Consider the following 19,755-nt stretch of genomic DNA (forward strand, 5'->3'; position numbering starts at 1 on the left):
TCACCATTAAGAGTTAAAACCAACCACCTTCACCACAAGCCTAGCAAGGAGCCCCAAGCTAGGGCAGCACTTCTGAGCACCTCCTGCCCCTGAGCACCACAGCGCTGCTTCCCCAGAGCCTCTGCACAGACCTGCTGGGAGTGCTGAAACTTTAACTATGACTTCAGTGGAAGAAACTTTAAGCCTGTTCATATAATTTTCTGCCCTAACAGTCTTTTGCTATACCTGAACAGTGATGTATGTAGTTTAACAAAGTAAACAAACCTGGAGTATTTACAAAGCGGCCTCATACAGTCAATTGTTAAGAGAGGAATTAATGAAGTACAGCTTGAGCCACTGAAGTTCCCTAAGCATCACAGAGTCAAGTGAAATCCTGTCTGCAAGATGTAAATCCCACCCAGTCCCCAGCTCTGGAAAGATTCAGTCTCCTAAAATCCCGATTGACAACTGACTTCATGTGGCCCTGCTGTCAGCTCAGGAGCTGAGACCTGGCTCTGACAGGAGCCTCTCCAAGGAACTCGCTGGGAAAGCAACAAATGAGGAAGTTTCCTTTTAAAAGGGAATTTTCTCTTAAAGAGAAGCAGCAAATACTAAACCAGAACTAAACCAACTTTGTGCTGAATCCTTTCACCAGCCTCTGCAGCAAAAGCAAAGCACGGGTGTGTTTAAGGGACACAACAAAAACCTTGGTGACCCCAGGAAGGAGCCCAGCACCCCACAGCCCCTGCAGCCAGCTCTTTCTCCAGCCCAGCACCTCACACCCGGCCACACACAGGTCAGCACCTCCTGCTCAATGCCCCTTCCAACCACCAGCATTTCATCTCTGAACCACGAGTCCCAAGTTCATGTTTCAGAAGCCAATAAATTCTTTTACTGAAGTGTAGCAGCAGGTTGCTTCCTGCTGGCTGGGGGCAACCTGTGCCCCCTGCTCTAACCTGCTGTAACCTGCTGGGCACTGCAGCCTCCAGAGGGATACAGACTCTTTTACATGTGTGACTTGTGCAGACCACCCTTGAAAAACAGATTTGCACTCCTCAAAGATCTCTGACATGCTGGGCTGTATCTTTGTTAGAAACTAATAAAAAGTTGATGTCTTCTGAAACTCAACTGCTCCACTGCTGACACAGCAGAAACACACAGTAACCTAACTGCACATTACACAGCCCTCAGGATGCAACTAAGATGGGAACCCTTTGCACTGCTGTTTCATGTCGTTCCTAAGGTTACTGTATCTAGCATTGCCATCCTATCACCACCCATTTCCATGACCTGACAGCTCTGAAGAGCTTCCATCGCTCTGCAGGAGAGAAAAGCTGCAGTTCAAAGTGCTGCCAAATAAAGTCCCTTTCAGCTCAGTCCTACCTGGGGAGAAAACAAGCCTGTCGTATGGCTTTTCTGTAAGCATAAGAGAAAGCAAAGAGCAGGAGTACAGCCCTGCATCAAGATCTGGATGGGGCAGTGGAGCCAAGGCTGGTGTCACTGCAGGCAGCTCAGACCAGGAATGACCATGAAAAGCTGAGAGAGTTTCTGAAGACAGGTGTTAGGCAACCAGCAAGTCATGAGCTGGGCGATCATGCCCAGAAGTGCAGAGATTGACTTTAATCAGCTTCTCATTAGTTAGCAGGGCCACTTTCCAGGTTCCCAATCACCCTTCCCATGCCAGAAAATAGCTGTGATGTGTAATCTTGGGGATACTGGAAGAAGACAAGGGGCTGAAAGAAAGATCTGCCAAGCCTGACATGCACACCCCAACAGCCAAGTCAACCCAGAGGTGGGAGAGAATCTGTTGGCAGCTTCAAGGATGTAAGCACTGTAATATAATATTGTAGTACTGAAGGTATTTTAAAGTAGCTATTTCCTGGTTTGACCAAATCAATTAATTTTAGATATAATTATTTTTAACATACAATTATCAGTGATATTATTACAGTACCCTGCAAAGCACTGTGCCTGTCTGAGCAGGTGCCTATGAACAGCACGATACTCTTTGCTAGCAGTATGAAGTGGTCTGTCAGCCTCCCCAGCAGCTGCTTTGGACACTTTTATAAGGCTTGTTCAGTATGAAATGAAGACCAAGGACCAACAAAAACCAGTTGTTACTACACAAATACCCTCCTGCCCTCATGTCATCATGGCTACAGGACACATCCCTGGTTGCCAGGAAGCCCAGCATGGTTACGGGCACCCCAGGAGAGCCGCCGAGTGAGGAAACGGCCACCCCCCAATTTATTTCTGCAGACAGGAGCACCAACTGTTCTTTCATTTCCATCCCCACAGGTGTGGTCCACAGCCTGACCAGCACCATTCCTGCAGAGCATGCACAGGACTTCACAGAACCACCACACGCAGCTCGGGGTGAGACCTGCTCTGCCCAAACGGAGCTTCCCACCCGTTTCTCTTCACTCCTTCATTCTCTCCAGTAAACGTAGCACATGGAAGTCTCCTGCACACTGACCCTGAGTTGCAACAGTGTGTTCACCCAGATAAGCTCTCCCCAAGCACCATGAGCAGCCTCTCAAGCAGCCAGCAACACGCAGAGGAGAAGCTTCTGGCTGCAAGAAGCATTAAAAGATAGCGAGCAAAATTCTGGAAGAATAACCTTCATCTTTACAGTCCTTGGGTGGCTCTGCCAAGCAATTACACTGCCCTCAATTCAGTTTGCTCAACACACATTCACTCTTTCTAGGGTTGCTGCCTAGGAACTTGGGATGAAATATGGTATCAGGCCATATTTCAAGCCCTTAAGATTCTGAAGGAAATCACTCTTCTAGCCCTGACTTCTAATCCACAGAGCATCTTCTCCCAAGACATAAGTAATTTATGTGCCCTTTTTCACAATGAATAGAACAGCAGAGGTAAGATTGTACCAGTCCAAAATGAACCCACCTAAAACTATGTCAACTGACCCCACCAATATTATTATTGGACACACCATCTACTTCTGCTTGTAGCCTTGTAGTAGCACAGGCAGGTACCTGGAGCCTAGTGCACATCTTGCAGCAAGTGTCTGTCCCTGCCAATGCATCAGTTAGTGCTTTTAGCACTTTCCAGAGCAAGCAACACAAGTTTAAGAAAGATCACTACTGTATTGTTAATGTCTTTTCAGAAAAACAAGAGGCTGGAAGGTTTGTGTTTGTTTCCATAGCCCATGATAAGTCTTCAGGAAGCTTCTATCAACACAACTTGCACTGCAGCCAACCACCTGAGCAGTTATCCATCCTCTCTTTTTTAGTAGATTAAATTCTGGGACTTGCTGACAGCTCCTCAGTATCTCGAGTTGACAAATGGAGAAGAAAAGGGTGGAGCCAAATCCAAACAGTTAAAATCCAAAAGATTTTTCCAGCATTAAAAAAAATTACAGCAAGCAAAAAGCAGTCAGCACCATGTTCCACATCTGTCCAGTCACAGCCAGCACCTGCTGGAACCAAGGTCTGCAGGACACAGGTAACACTGCCTAGAGCTTTTTAAACACAAACCCAACCAACCAGAAATCAATAAGTCAACCCAGCTCCACACAACACCCCACACAAAGCCACCAAGCAAAAAAAAAAAAAGCCCAATCCAGAATCAAACCCAGATTCAGACTATTCCTCACATCCCAAGGCGACACGTGTCAGGAAGCAGAAATCCACGCTCAGGTCTTGGGACTCTGTTAACAGAACAGCTTGCCCAACATTCCTGCATTTCAGGGTTGGTTTTTTTTTTTAAAAGAAAACTGATTTCATTCAGAATTCAAGTGATATTTGCTGTCTGCAATTAATCAACAGCCCCATCAACAGGAGTAAGAGGATATTGAATTTCATGAAGATGCTGTGTTTCGATTCAGTGGCACAAGGTGCGAGATATTTGCCAGCACACAGCTCAGTGTGGCATAAAAGGCAGGGAGCAGAGTACAAACTGCATTGTTTGCATCTATAGCTACTGCAGCTACATAGAATTTGTTCTTCTTTCCTTTCTCCAAGCCATGTGAACCACATTTCACTCAGGGACACAGTGGCTACTGTATAGCCACAGTCTGTCTTTAAAAGCTTCCAAATTGAAAACATCCTGCTCAACTTCAAGGAAACTGGTCTCTTCTCTAGGCATGAAGGACAGATGTGGGCAGCTTTCATGTGAATAACTTCAGTCTACTGGGTCTTGTGGAACATTAAAAATCCCCACACATCCCAAATAAGAAAGGTTGCAAGTCACTGCCCACTTCAAAGTGGAGGAGTCTAATGACAGCATGTTGATAGGTTTAGGCATTCAGTTAAGGCCAACTAGTTGAGTTGTAAGCACAATTTCAGGTGAGCTATAAAGTCAAATGCACCTGAGAAGCACATAGTAACTCATACCCCAGCTTCCAAAACCAGACTACTTAAAATCAGTATGTTTACCAACACCTGAGATCACACAAATATTGTGACTAAGGAAGCAATCCTGCTGCTTTCCACAGACTTTCTGAGCACCACCCCCACCCCACCCTGCTGCACCAGCACCTTGCTTTCCAATGCCCATCTAAACACGTGTTGTGGGGTCAATCCACTGCCTGAACACAGCCTGCAAGAGGCCACAGCAGGACCCAAATCACCCTGAGGAGTTCCAGCTCCTGCTCACACTAAAGGTAAGCTCAGGGTTACAAACTAGACACAGTTACCAAAGGAGACACTATTACACCTGATTTCCTGAAGAACCCCAGCAGCAGCCCTGCTGCCCATCCCCTGTGCTGGGTCCCCAGAGCCCCTGGCCCCAGGCACAGCAGCCCCACACCCCTCCTGGCAGGGGGTGGGCCCATCCCCTCTCCTGCAGGAGCAGCACTGCTTGTTTGGTCACGTTGAGCTGCGGATTCTGAATCGCTGCTGAGCAGCAGCAGCAAGTACACAGCATCAAGGAGAGGATCAGGTCTCCTGCCCTTTCCACCAAAGCCCAAAGAGCTGAACTTCACTGTGTTTTCCTTTCACGTGGGCACAACAGACACGTACTGAGTGTAGCACACTAAAAGCTCCTTGGCATACAAGAGCTGAGGTCCCACGTTCAGTCCCATGAACTATTTCTGTCACCAGTTTTCTTCAGCTCTTTAGGAGGTTATCCTCTGTGTGTCACCTTTACCTGATGCTCTTAAACCCACTGTCCACTCCGATACATTTCCTTTCAGTTGCTAAACACTGACAATAAATCCTTTGCTAAACTAATCATTCAAATGGCAAGTATCCCAATGCCATCTTAGTTTACTGAAGAGTAACAAAATTCAGTGTTAGACCACGAATTCCTCTTGAAAAGCCTCACATCATATTTAAAATCACACCAACATGCAAGGGTTTTACACTAAACTTCTCAAGAACTCTTCAGGAAACGAGCTGTCAGTACTGCATGTCTGGCAAAACAAACAGAGGCCCTAAGTGTGGACTGTGCTGAGGTGAAGGTGGCTCCTCTTCTCCCTCCAAGTAGTGCAGGGTTAGTACAAAAACTCAGGGGGCTACTTCTAACCATGGAGGCAAGGAAAGCGTCCTCCCTGGGACAAACACAGTTACAGAAGAACTGAAGACTCTTTTCCCCCCTCCAATAGAAATAACGAGCTCTCCTTTACTGGCACCTCCTCTCCTGCCTGTTTCCCAAGCAGAACCTGCTGTAGTAAAGCCACACGTGTGCAGAGGGTAAGAAAGGAGCTTCAGTGAAGAACGCTGGTTATTGCAGCTGTATTATCATTGCAGTGATGCTACTCCAGTGTTTATCACAGAGATACTATTTCCCCTGAAGGTGTGAAACACACAAGCTCTGCACATGGAGCTCTCAGGAGTGCTTCCCCAGCCCATGACGCAGCCCGGCTGAGCTCCCCTGACACGCATGAAGCATGTCCTGACACGCTGGGAACAGCTCCAGCAACACAGCACAGCCAGAGCCAGCCCTGGAGTATCTGCTGACACTTGCAACGAGCTGGTGTGGGTTTGTTTTTAAGAGCGTGCTACTCCTACAATACAGACTACAACACAAACTACAACCAGTCTGAACAGGTGTTCATCATTTGAGTAAACCTGTAACTTCCACCTTCTGTCTCAGCACCAGCTGATCCCTCATTGATCCCACACACCATAAGCTGTAGTCCCTCCTGGAACACTAACCCTCTTTGTAACACTACTGCTTAGCCAGCTGTCAGGGCACACATACTGGCACATCACTTCCTGATGGTTTCTTTGGACCAGAAGATGTTTGTTTCATTTGTTTGGTACTCGTTTTATGCCATCCAAACCAAAGCACATCCTGGGAAAGGACCCAGTAACTGCATCTGGGAAGGTACACGTATGGCACACACAGGAGACACTCACAGCTGCACACCTCAACACCTTGAGGTACACCATTTTTTTTCCCCTCTCTTCATTTGTGCCCCTGGGGTTTTGTTGGGGGGAGTCTGTTTGTTTTAGGAAGTACTGAGCACTTCTGGAATAAAGAAATCTAGCCAAGCTGACTAACAGAGCTTTGGATAATACAGTATTTGTAACTGTAAGTCATTAGGAGCTGCAGTTTGTAACCTTCCACTTGAGAATGTGCTTCTCTCTCTGAGCTGACTTAGCAGGCAGGAAGGATGGGTTACAGAATCCAGAGCTGGAAACCAGCTGCCAAACCCACCTTTGAAAGGACTGCAAGTACTTTTAACTGGTCAATTCAACCACATTCAAAGTAAAACCCCTGATGTTATAGTTACTTACAGGAGTACTATTACTAATAGAAGAAAATAATCTCCTGCATTGGCATTTTACAGTGCCAACATGTTTCCATTGCTACTGTAGGAACAGAAAAAAGTTGATACATCCAGTTCACGTACAATAGTTGCAACTATTCTAGATGACCAGTGCACAATATTCAAAAGTTAACACCACACCTAAAGCTTATGGATTTTTTTAAAATCAGCCTACCCTATGGCAGTTGCCACAATCATATTCTTCCCTCCCAAAAATAGAATAAGCATAACTAATAAATGAGAATAAACATAACAAAGCTAGAATAGCCAATGTTACTACACTGTAGAATGCAGTAAAATAAGCAAAAACTATGCACTACATAAAACACTTGGAAGTTATACTTCATTAGAGGTGATCAGGAATTGACAGAGTGGACTATACTACACATAAACTCTAATAAAATCATCCCCAGCCTATCAGTTTCCAAATACTCTCTGTGTGGGCACATACTAACCTTTCACCACTCCCAGGAGAGGCGGGGAGTTTTCTTGTGGGGTTCTGTCAGGTTCCTGGGGAGGTACAACCATAGCAAGCGTGTGCACCGGGACACGGGGAACCTGAAACAAAGCCACACACACACTCAGATTTAACACAACCCTTTGGAACAGACTGTATCTTGAGGTGTTAATACAAAGACACATTTGGACAGCAGACCCCCACTCCAGCCTTCCCAAGCTGTGCATGCTATGCTACCCCTTGGTACGACCCATCCCCTCTTATTCTACTGTGGATAATATGTCAAAAGTGAAGTGTGCTGCTCTTCACAGAACCCTGGGCTGTGCAGGCTGGAAAACTGGGAACATCTTTAGGCTTTTCAGTCAAGTAATTTCACTGGAAAGTTGCTTCTCCAGCCTGAAGAGCTGAGTTTACACAATAAATTTTCTTTTTTTTGTAACACTGAAAGTCAGCAACAGGTTCTGAGGGGTGCTGTCATGAGGGTTTAGAACTTTGAAACAAAACGCTGAAGAAACTGAACCAAGAAAATACTTGTTTGAGATACTGGGTTTGGGACTGTCCCATCTAAGCAGCAGGAAAGGGAACAATGCTCCTGTGCTCTTCAGGACACTGCTGACAATACCCATGAGCTCCCTGGCTCCCATTGCCCAATGCATAGACATTTTAAGTTGTTCCCACTGTATACATCCACATCCAAATTAACTTCAGGAGTAACCCCTGGAGGAAATGCTTCTTGGCAACATTCAAGGTGATATTTTAAAAACAACTCCTTATGCCTTACCTGAGACTGATCCTGAGATGGAGGTGTGAGCTGAGACAAGTCTGCTGCAGGAACTGATAGCACGTTGTTTGGGTAATCCAGCAGGTAAGAAACAACATTTGTGTGTCCTCCTTTGGCAGCTTCAATAAGCATCGTTGAGCCATCCTGAAGTGAGATTTTGGAAAAAAAAAAAGCCAGAAGATGAGTTTTCCTCCCTGATGTGGCACGGAAGGTATGAATTACATCATTTCAAATGGCACATGAAGTCAACCACACCGCTCCTCAGTACCCACGGTCAGTGCCTTGCTCTAAGCCCCGTACCTTGAGCCGGTGAGTGGGATCCGCACCGTGAGCCAGGAGTAGCTCCACCACTGCCAGGTGGCCGCCCGCGCACGCCAGGGACACCACCGTGTGGTCATTGTTCGCTGTCGCCCTGTTCACGTTGGCACCTGCACAGCCAAGAGCTCAGAATTAAAACACAGGAAGGTCTTTGTAGAAGGAACTATCAAGCACAGTGATTTCTGGAATAAACTTTTCTAATCTTCCTAATTTGCATATGCTTTTAAGGAATAAACAAGGGATGATGACTGACTGATGGCTTCTACAAGTCCTCCTCCTCTTGTAAAGGCAAGGCAGCAGTGACATTACCAGTGGGGCTCTAGAGTGGTGAGTGAGAGGGAACACTTAAAGCACACAAAGTGCCACCTCTCAGTCTGTGCTAAGCACTGTCAGGGCCACTGCAGGGTGCTGTGTTTCCAGTGCAGATAGTACTTGAGGATGAGTTTTTCTGAAGGAGGGAGCATGTTCAAGGAAGAGAAAATATTTACAGTGCTTTGAATCTATTCATTAGTCTATACAACAGAGTAGAAGTAACTGGCAGCTCATTGTATCATGAGCTACATGAATTTCCAAAAACTCTTAACAACTCCACAGAACCAGATTAATCCTGGAGAAAGATCACAAACATGCTAGCTCGTAAAGCAGAGTTTTACATTTGTAAATGAGTTAAACTGGTATTTTACCTTTGCTAATAAGGAATTGCACAGTGCATAAGTGACCAGCTCGCGCAGCCTTCATCAGCGGGGTTCTCCCACCTTCAGATTCATGCTCCTATTGTAAAGAATAAATTAAAAAAAAAAAAAGTATAAATGGGCAAAAATTATACCATGTGAGCTTCTGAACCATCTGTGGATGGGATCAGAATTACCTGTCTCAGAAGAAGGCCTATCTTATAAGCTGACTGTCATCAATATAAACTGCCTGGGATCGATTTTCCTGTTACTTTACACACTGACTCGCTCTGTCAGGAAGCTCTCAGACCACATCCCTGCTGTTATTACAGGAGGGTATTTCCCTGCTTACATCCCCTTTATTTTAGTGTTCACATAACACACTTGAGAACAGTAACATCTTGCTTCCTCCTCAAAAAGGGAGGGCTACTTAACACAAATATCACCCAGCTGCAGTAAGTGTACGAATAACCATGGTCCAACAGTTGCAAGCCCAGTCAATGCTGCATGGCCAACCTTTCAGACTGCAATGTCTGCAGCACAGAAATTATCTTTAAAAAACACACCTGAAGAGGATAAGCAATAAAAATGACAGAATCACTAAGTCACAGGGAGTATCTGAAAACAAGGGCTGGAAAATCAAACAGGAAGATGAGAAAGGGATGATACAGACCAAAGAAAAAGGAATGAGTGACAACAATTTTCTAGTTTAAAAAAGTTTCTGATGTGGTTACATATAACTCTGTAACAGAAGTGACAAAGCTAAAAGAATTGCCTGCACTGTAGGCATGACTGATAGCACAAAGAATGCTGAGTAACACACACCCACCCACCCGCAGAGACAAGGGGAGAGAACCACCTTCCTGGGAGCTGGGCTCTGAATATTCAGTCAGATTAATAATATACTCTGTGTGTGTGGTTTTGGTGGTGCAATTAAATATCTGGGAAGGCAAGCTCTGAATTCACTCTTTACTTCTGGAATTGCAGGTACATCTGATGGCAAAAGGTAGCATTTAGTACTGGCAGTGGATGATACTGCTGTTTAAAAATGTGAAAGGACAAGAATAGATTTGACAGAATAAATCAGCTCCTTCTCACAGTTTCAGTATTCCTGAAAGCTCTCTGCATATGTCCTTTGACATATGGCTTGATTTGCTTGCAAGCTGCACCCTAAGTCATGCTTCTGTTCGCATGCTTTGAGAGCAACCCTGCATGGAACACACTAACCAGCCCTCTGCTGTAACAGGGGTTACACTGCCCCTTCTCCAGCAGAAACCCATTGCTCCTGCACATCTGTGAGAATCTGGTACCACTGTACAGATTAACTCCAGACCAGTGCTCCCATTTTCCCCCTTTCCTTGGGAGCAGGGTGCAGGCAGGCAGGGAGCCTGCAGGCTCACTACTGCAGGTGCACGTTGGGTTTTTGGGTTGGTTTTTTTTGTTTTTAACATGAGTAGATTCCTCTCCCAGGGTAAGTGACTGCATAGCTGCTGATAAACATATGCATGCTTTGGGATTGTCTGTATGTCAAATATTTGCAAGGTCATATAAAGCTAATTCTGCTTGTATGTGGCCCTGTGATGTGCAAGAATCAGCAGCATGCCCTGGAGCGCTGCTGCTCTCTCTGGTCTTGGGCAGTTTTTCCTTCCCCAGCCACTGCCAATAGATCATAAAAAGCCAGATGCTGCTGTCGGCCTTATGCAGAGTAAACCCAGGGTGCTGCTAGAAAATCCCTCACAAAGCAGCTATGGATGCAAAGAACTAGTTAACACCACTGCACTTGCTGAGCAGGACAGGAACACTACTGCCCAAGCAATGTAATACACGTTTCTAAATCCCCACTGAAGCAATAGCAAAGATGGCAAGAAGCAACATTTATTTTAGGTGATCTCAGCTATAACTGATGTAGGGAAAAGCCATTCTATACTGCACTGAAACTCAGCACTGCAGATAACTAAGATACCCTGACTCGCAACACGTCCTATTCCTGACACACATTCATCTGCTGAAGTCTTGAACGCAGTTGTCAGAAGGCTCCCTCATTGAAATGCAGCACAGTTATGCTGCCCAGTTTAACCAACTGTCACCCCAGCAAGCAGGCAGAACTTGAGCCCCAACTGTTACACACTTCCAATAGCTGCAGTACCACAGGCAGCACCAGTCCAGCCAAACGTGGGCCCCTGTGTGCCCACCTGCTGTAGACTGGCAAAAGTTGAGTCCTTTTAATGGTATTTTTCACATGGGAACACAGAAATGCATATTTTATTATTTCAAAACGAAATTAGGTCTGACTTCAGCACTCAGCCCTAACAAGGGCCAGCAGACAGCATCAACTCAGGCTTCATGGCAGAACTTCTAGAACAAGCTGAAGCACAAAGCTGAGCCAGTGCAGTGTCTGTGCCTGCTCACACCCTTTCTCTTACCTGGACAGACTATAGATTTAAACAGTTTATTTGTGGGTTTTTTTAAGCTGCAACAGATAAGCAAAATCAGGACAGAGAACTCAAAAGCTGTCCAAAAGCATCCCCTATCAGCTTCCTCCTTGTATTATATTTCTTCCTCCTTGTATTATTACAGGTTGGTGGCCCAGCCTGTGGCAGGGGAGTTGGAACTCTGTGATCCTCGGGGTCCCTTCCAAGCCAGACCATTCTATGATTCTATGAAGACCTGCAAATGCTGATTTTGTAAGGAAAACTTGAAAGACAACGATTTCCCTGTCTGCCTGTGCTGCAGGACCCTCCTCAGTGCAGGCCTGAGCTGTGGGACCCTCCCCATCACAGGCCTCTCTCTGCACTGCTCCAGTGCTGAGCAGTCCTGCAGTCAGTATGACCAGGAGGAGGTGTCAAGGAGAACAACGATGGCAGCTCTGGCTAGGAAAGGCACTCTCTAACTCTGAGTGATGTGCTCCCCTGCTCATTCTGACTGAATGGAAAGAACACCCAAGAAGGATTCTCTGCAGGGTTGGCACCAGAAAAGGGAAATCAAGAGTATTCCCCAAATCAGGTAAGAGGGTAAGAGGTTACACTGCATGCACCTGTTCCACCGGGACTCAAAAAGGAGATGGGAATCCAGTCAGTATGTTATTTTCTTTCTAGACAAATCAGTACTTCAGAGAGCAGAGTTAAACAATCATTGTTTGTTTGTTTGTTTTTAATTTATTCTTGATTTCAAGGTCTCTGATTTAGGCAATTCCAAGATAAGCTAAATAAGGGTTCCTGCCTACCCCCTCCAGCCCTTGGTTCACAAGTATTCATGGTTAGCAAGAACTATTCACTGGGACAGCTCATTCAAGTGTTTCCAATGCAATATGTTACTTAAGTTCTAGAATAAAATAAATCTGCATTATCAAAGCAAAGGTCCAACTGCTCTCCTCAATTCTTTAACAAGCCTCTCATATCTGACAACGGTGAATACTGAAAAGAAATCTACACGTTATTTTAAGCAAAATTGTTTAGACTAAGTTTTTTATGCAAGAAAACAGCCAAACAATACAGTCCTTAACACAATGCCACTCTGCTGATTTTCAATATTGACCTCCTATCAAGACATACAGGATTCTACAGTCACCAACCTAATCGTCCTAGACAACCTTCCTGATATGTAGCAATCCAGGATTTGAGAGGCACCCAAACACTCAAGGCAGGCCTCAAATCTCATGGAAATATCTAAAAAGGGAAGCCCTCATAGGAAGCTAGGTATGTACTAACAGGTTTAAGGTATCTACTTGTGCTAAAAGCCTCAGTGAGATACATGCCGCATTTGTGAAGGTCCAGATACTGGGTTTCAGAAAACATGGGTTCAGAAAACCCAACAGAAGAGAAAAATGACAAAAGTGACACGTCTAGTCTACACAGCAAGTCTATGTATTCCTGAGGGAATTCAGATGCCTTAAAGCCATGCTCGTTATTAGCATGTATCCTGAGGCTGCAGCTTACAAGCATCAAAGGCCAACCTCACCTGATGCTTGCTCGGCTCTATGCCCTCCAAAATAGTCTTCTTTAAGTCCTCCTGCTTGTCCTGCGGAAGGAAAAAGAAGAACTCACGGCTCGTGTTCTACAGATAGATGTTGCTCTTGGTCATGAAGACCTGGAATGTGAACTTTGGTAGATCAGACCCACCAGCTGGAAACTCCATGTTGCTGGAATCAGGCAAGCAAGCACAAAGGTCAGCCCAAGCAAGGCAGCTCTCATCAGGTAAGACTCCTACCACAAGCCATTCACGGTCACGAAGAGAGCACACAGGTCATACGCAGCATCTCATTAAACACCACAAGACTTATTCACTACTGGCACAAGAGAGGATTTCATTGTCCTTGGCACCATTCAGACTGCAACACAACATCCAAAAGATTTTAACTAGAAAAACAAGCTTCATGTGTCCTATAACCTTTCCTTGTATTTGGAGAAGACTGAGGACCAAGTCTAAAAGCCCCAAAGTCCCTGGCTCTTCCCTGATGGTACAAAAACCAGCATGGAAAAACATGACAGGTTCTCAGAGCCCTCACTGTAATGACAACACAGCTATCTCCAGCAAGGTTTCATTCAAATCCACAATGTAATGGATGTATTTGTATGTGCTGAAATGCTGCCTTATGCACACTGCATCACACAGTGACCCACACATCCAGGACACCGAGTTTCTAGTTAAGGAGCCAAATCAGCTTAAGAGATGTTATCAGCTGAAATCAACAGTCCCAGCAACGACAAAAACATGCCTATAAAAATATTCTGTCCTAGGGGAAGAACCAAGAGGCAGTTTGGCATGCCTTTGGTGCACTGCTTTCTGGGGAGAGTTTGCCACTGGCATTACGTGGATACCAGGTAGCCAGCTTTAGTCTTTCAAAGAAAGCCACGTATGGAATTTTAACAAGGATAAAGAGCTTTGGGGGGAGCTTGACAGTGTAAAATGGGAAGAATGCAAGGATGAAGCTCCCTCAGGGGTTCTCTTCCATCTCCCCATTTCATAAACACACCCATGTATCTTTACTAGAAAGGTAAAGACTCCGTCACTAGGTCAACTCTGCCATGTCATGTACAGATGCAGACAGCTCCAGTCTGAAAACACCAACTTAAAACTCTTCTGTATTTCCCAGCTGAGAACATCTGGGATCTTCTTGCTGCCCAAACACCAACTCTCTTTTGTTTTCAGCTACACTGAAACCAGCAAAGATGCAAACCCTGACAAGAGCAGTCTCACAAAGGAGACTGGGACCTCCAGCGTGCAGCATTTCATCCACATCTGACTATGTTAAAAGGTAACAGGCACACCAACAGGCACACCAACAGGCACACCAACAGGCACACCAACAGGCACACCAACAGGCACTTCTAGTTTATAGAAAAGAATGCAGCTGAACAGTAGGACACCTTTAAGTATTCTGGCTGGAGAGCTGTCAGGCAGAGAAGGACCTGGGGGTGTTGGGTGATAGGAGGCTAAACATGAGCCAGCAGTGTGCCCAGGTGGCCTGGAAGGCCAACAGCATCCTGGCTTGTGTCAGAAATAGTGTGGCCAGTAGGTCTGGGGAGGGGATTGTGCCCCTGGACTGGGCACTGGTGAGCAGCACCTCGAGTGCTGGGTCCAGTTCTGGGCTCCTCACCATCAGAAGGACAGGGAGGTCCTGGAGCGAGTGCAGAGAAGGGCAACCAGGCTGGGGAAGGGGCTGGAGGGCAAATCCTCTGAGGAGCAGCTGAGGGAGCTGGGGGTGTTCAGCCTGGAGGAGGCTGAGGGGAGACCTTCTCCCCACCTCCCCTGCCCTGCCAGGAGGGTGCAGAGAGGTGGGCGATGGTCTCTGCAGCCAGAGGACAGGAGATGGGACAAGGGGCAATGGGCTCAAGCTGCCCCAGGGCAGGGTCAGAGCAGATGGGAGGGGAAAGCTCTTCCCTGGCAGAGTTGTGGGGCTGTGGCACAGGCTGCCCAGGGAGGGGCTGAGTCCCCACCCCAGGTGTGTTTAACAGACAGGTAGATGAGGTACTCAGGGATCTGGCTTAGCACAGGACTTGATGATCTCAAAGGTCTTTTCCGACCTGGTGACTCTGTGATACTACCTCCCATCACCAGCACTGTGAGCTTTACAGTCCTTACCCTTGCTCCTGTGGGAACATACCTACACCCCACATGCCTTACCTGACACAAGCATTGAGATGAAGGAAACTGCTGGGAAAGACACAAAGACAAAAAAAAAGGAAAGAGAAAAAAAAGAAGAAAACTCTTACAGGAAAAACAAAAAGGTCTCCTCTCCCCTTTAAGATGAGACAAATCCTTGCAACAGAGGTGAAGTTCCGTATTACAGAAGTGGTTATTTCTCCCTGATGTTAAACCATCACTCTTGCTTTATTGAAATCCTATTTCAGAGTTCTCTCTGAAATTTTATTTCTATTAATCAAAAACTCTAAAGGAGCTGTTCTGTGCCTGTAAAGAAGCTTGTGAGCAAGTAAAATGTTTGGTCCAGTGGTAGGAGCTCACATACAGCCCCTGAAATTCTCCCATCTTGCAGGCAATAAAGGCACCAGAATGCAACTAAGGCACAGATGGGATTACAGGCTGAAGTCTTCAGATGTGCCTCATATTAAGTCATGTATTTGGCAAAAGGAAGTTGATTTCAAAATGCATACACTGACAAAGGAAGGTGCAGGCCTGCCAAGTGAGTTTTGCTACCGATTGACAGGCCGACTTTGTCCCTGTAAGGACATGGAGAAGACAGATCCCTTAAAGAAAGGCATCAGAAAAGTGTCAGAAGAATTGGTAACAAGCCAGACTTCATAAGGAATTAGTCACAAAGAGCTACAAACTCATCCAAATCCCATCCACAGCTGAGCTGCTCTCCAGTAGACAAGCATAAAGGAGTGTGCACTTTGACACTGCTCATTTCTAGTACAACTTGCCACTGCAGCTTTAAGGGAGAGGTAACCCCAACTCAAAGTGACTCCTTAATGAATCTAAACCAGCTCTCAAGATCCACACTGACTCTTGCACTGAATTACATATATGGTATCTCAGGACCGTAGATCAGGTCCTGAAAAGCAAGAGTTCCCAGTGTTCACTTGTAGGAAAAACAGTCTTTGGATGCCGAGAAGCAGTGGCAATCACTGCCAGCTCAGACAAAGCTCTACCTGGAACAAAAGTCACTTATGTAAATACCATGGTTTGGGTTGAACAGGACCTTTAGAGACCCGTATAAGTCCACTCCCCTACCACAACCAGGGACACCCTCCACTAGCCCAGGTTGCCCAAAGCCCCATCCAACATGGCCTTGAACTATTCCATGGATGGGTGTTGCAGTTTTGTGAGGCTGTGCTGCTGAGATGGTTTCTTTAAGCAGCAGTTAAGAGTTTTCTGCCAGCCTAAACTATAAACAACGAGCAATTCAAGGCCAAAGTCACAGCCAAGAGATAATCACAGCACCTCTGAGAATCACATGCAGGAGAAAACAACCTGGAAGCAGCTGCATTTTGCCACAGGAGGAGGGAGTGAGAAGATGTCACGAGCTGTGCAGACACCAAGGCTGGAACAGGGTGGAGGAGGAGGCAGCCCAGGTGCTGGAGAGAAAGATGCCCCTGCAGCCCCTGGAGAAACCCATGGGAAAGGCCCAGCCCCCACCTGCAGCCCGTGGAGGGCTCCACGCTGGATGGAGCAGGTGGAGAGAGAGAAGATGCAGTGACTCTACGTTGGAACAAGCCCCTGGCAGCACTCGCAGCCACGAGGAGAATCAGAGACACAGAGATGAGAGAGGGAGATTTGCGTTGGAACAGGTTTGCTGGGGGGAGGCTGGGAACCCTGTGGAGGACTGGGACTGAGAGACACTGTGATAAAGAGATAAAGCCCTGTGGGAAAGGATTCACGTTGGAGGAGTTCATGGAGGACTGTCTCCTGTGGGTCAGACCCCACGGTGCAGCAGGGGGAGGATGTGGAAAGAATGGCACCCCCCGTCCCCAGCCGAGAAGGAAACCAACCTGCAAGGGACTGAGTGAAGCCCCCACCTCCCAGTCCCTGTCCCCCTGTGCTGCCATCGGGGGAAGAAGGGAGTGAGATCATGACTAGAGTGGAGTCTGATAAGAAGGGAGCTGGGGTGGAGGTTAGAGGTGGTTTAAGATCTGGAAAAGGAAAACAGCTCATGGAGAAGTAACTGAGAACCCCATTTTCCCCAGTCCCTGGGAAGAAGCACCTGCAGCAGAACTTTCCTTTGCTCTGTCTGAACACCAGAAGAACAAAGCTAACTAGACAAATGAAGACACACTGACCAGAGCTGCATTGGATTCCCTACACCACCACAGACTTTGAGACAACTTGGTGAAATTGTCTCACTTCTTTTAAATTACTAATGAAAATTGAAATCTAGAAGAATCCTCTCCAATGGTACTACCAGAGCAGCTGTTCCATATTCCAGCAGCAAAGCAATATACTTCAGAAAGCCTACTGGGTACAACAGAAACATAGATTTACTCAAAACAGCTTACAACACCTAATAAAGCAAAGCAAGAGAGAGGTTTGAAAGGAAACTGCTCCCACCCCACGGCACCTGCCACAAGCAGCACTGCAGCTCTGCAGGCACTTCCCCTCTCTTGATCAGAACACAAAACTGGTTGGATTCATTGGACAGGTCTTCTACGTGCAATTTTCCTTTGCTTGCTTCCTACATCGCTCTTGGCAGCTCCCCAGTTTGATTGGGAAGAAAATAAACCTTTAGAAAAGCCCAAGGTTTTTCTCAGCATCACTGCCCAGAACTAGATGCCAGAGGCCAGAAGCATCGCTGGCCTTAGCTACAAGGAGAAAACAACTTAAACACCATGACCCTAAGACAGGAGATGGGAGACACTTCATGGATTAAACCTTTTCATAACCAAGGTCTTAAATACTTTTTTAAAACATCCAATAAGGCCCTCCCCAAATCTAACCTGTCTCTATTCAATTGGCTGATCCTTTCTGAGTTGAGCAAAGTACAAGCGTGCCAAAAACCCCACAAACAGACACCCCATTAACATGGCCTTCCTCTCTTGTAGGAGGAAGTAGAACTTTACTGCACAAGAATTAATAAGGTCTAAAAAAATACATTCACCAAGAAGAGTGGAAGTATTAATTCACATTTACAGCATTCATTTATATATGTAAAAAGAAACTTAATAAAGTACTTCATTTAAGACTGAAATTGAAGCAACTGAAGTTGTTGATTTGTCAGGTTCAGTGATAAACTCTCCTGACATTCTCATTATTCTGACAGCCCCCCCCCCCCAAAAAAAAACCCAAGAGAAAACCCAACACACAAAACACCTACAAGCAGAGAGTGTGGAAAAAAGAAAAATAGGGGAAGAAAAAAAAAATAAATCAATAAGGCACCAAAAGGACAATCTGCCCTGATTGTACCTCACTAGACAAGGCTTCTGAACACCTCTAGAAGACTGACACACCAGTTGCTTTCAACTGCTTCAAAGCCCAACTAACATCCTGTCCCTGCAGCTGGTGAAGAGGCAATTTTAGGTCTCCCACTACATTATATGAAAAAAGTCGAGACAATTGACCAACGTAGTGAGGATTAAAGGCATCACAGAGCATAACCACTGTGACAGCAACATGCCAAAACCAGGAGTGACAAGAGAAGACTCCTGGAAAAGAGGATTCCTATTCTGGGGGTCATTTAAAAAGCATTGATTCATTTGGGGTTTGTTTGTGTTGTGGTTTGAAAAGGTTAGGAGCCTGAGAGCGTTCAGAAACCAGCACTAAAATAAAGAATTAGGAGGTCCTAATGCTAAAATGTTTTAAATTCAGGGCAGTGGAGCAGGTAAAGTCTGATCCACAAGTGTTTGGGAATAATAAAAGTAGCATAATGAATAAAAGCAACACAAATATATCCCCCTGAACAACTCAAGTTACAGATTACACTGAAATGAAGATAATAAACCATCACAAGTGTAAGCTACAGCTAAAACTTTCACTAAACAGGTGAAAGATTACCCAATAAGAAATGGTTTCATTTTTAGACCAAACAGAACATACAAGCTTTTTAAACAAGTTTTCATGCCTATCTACACACCCATGTACAGATCTCAGTCGCTGAAGTCTTCCTGCTTTTAGTCTAGAAGCTTTGGCAAATGGTTGGAAACCCAAGTACTTTCCCCACAAGCTGCAGCAGAAGCCTTACCAAATCAGCACCAGACTGAAGCAGCACATCTGCAACATCAGTGTGTCCATTCTCACAGGCGTAGGTCAGCGCGGTGTCTCCCGTCGCCGTGGTGGCGTGCACGTTGGCTCCTACAAACACAGCAGTCTCAGCTTACTTCACATCTCACCAAGTATTGCACATTAGACAAACACAAAAACCAGACACTTCATCTGTGGCAACACTACAGCCTGCTGACAGCAGGTCCCACACCTCTCTCGTGGCACCAACTGGTGAAAATCCTCTGAGGAGAGGGGATAAGCCAAGGCTTGGCAAAGCAGGACCTGCCAACGTAAGCACTTCAACCTATGTGCTCACTCATTCCTGTGCTCCCTCTACAGCAAAGAAGAGTTCAGTTGTTACCACAAATACAGGTGAATCCTGACAATTGTCTACACTGCCAATTCGACACGGAGCTGCTGGGGATGGAAACCCAGTCACAATGCTTGTTAGTGAAGTAGGATTGCTATTACCAGACCATACACCTCTGTGTATTTCATTCCTTCCTGCTCTTTAAGAATAAGTTGCTTTAAAACCAATTTTGTCAAAATCCTGTGAATTGCTTCCCACATGCAGCTACAGGAGAGCTGTGCACAGTCTTGCTACACAATGCATTATCCTCCTGCAGGAATGGACCTTGGAAATAAGAGAATGGCTAACGGC

At 45.9% G+C, this 19,755-nt stretch overlaps 1 protein-coding gene across 1 annotated transcript in view; it reads right to left on the reverse strand.

The window, feature by feature from the left end:
* LOC311195486 (ankyrin repeat and KH domain-containing protein 1-like) overlaps positions 1-19,755 on the reverse strand; it is a gene marked incomplete at its 5' end in the record, with an annotated part of 107,659 nt that overhangs the window by 37,684 nt on the left and 50,220 nt on the right. Inside the window, 5 exons of the mRNA XM_084268890.1 lie at positions 7,171-7,273; positions 7,954-8,097; positions 8,254-8,381; positions 8,955-9,042; positions 19,075-19,184. Coding sequence (XP_084125016.1) covers positions 7,171-7,273; positions 7,954-8,097; positions 8,254-8,381; positions 8,955-9,042; positions 19,075-19,184 — 573 coding nt within the window. The remainder of the gene's footprint in view (positions 1-7,170; positions 7,274-7,953; positions 8,098-8,253; positions 8,382-8,954; positions 9,043-19,074; positions 19,185-19,755) is intronic.

Source organism: Gallinula chloropus, assembly GCF_964237585.1.
Source record: "Gallinula chloropus genome assembly, chromosome: 10".
Taxonomy (NCBI): Eukaryota; Metazoa; Chordata; class Aves; order Gruiformes; family Rallidae; genus Gallinula; species Gallinula chloropus.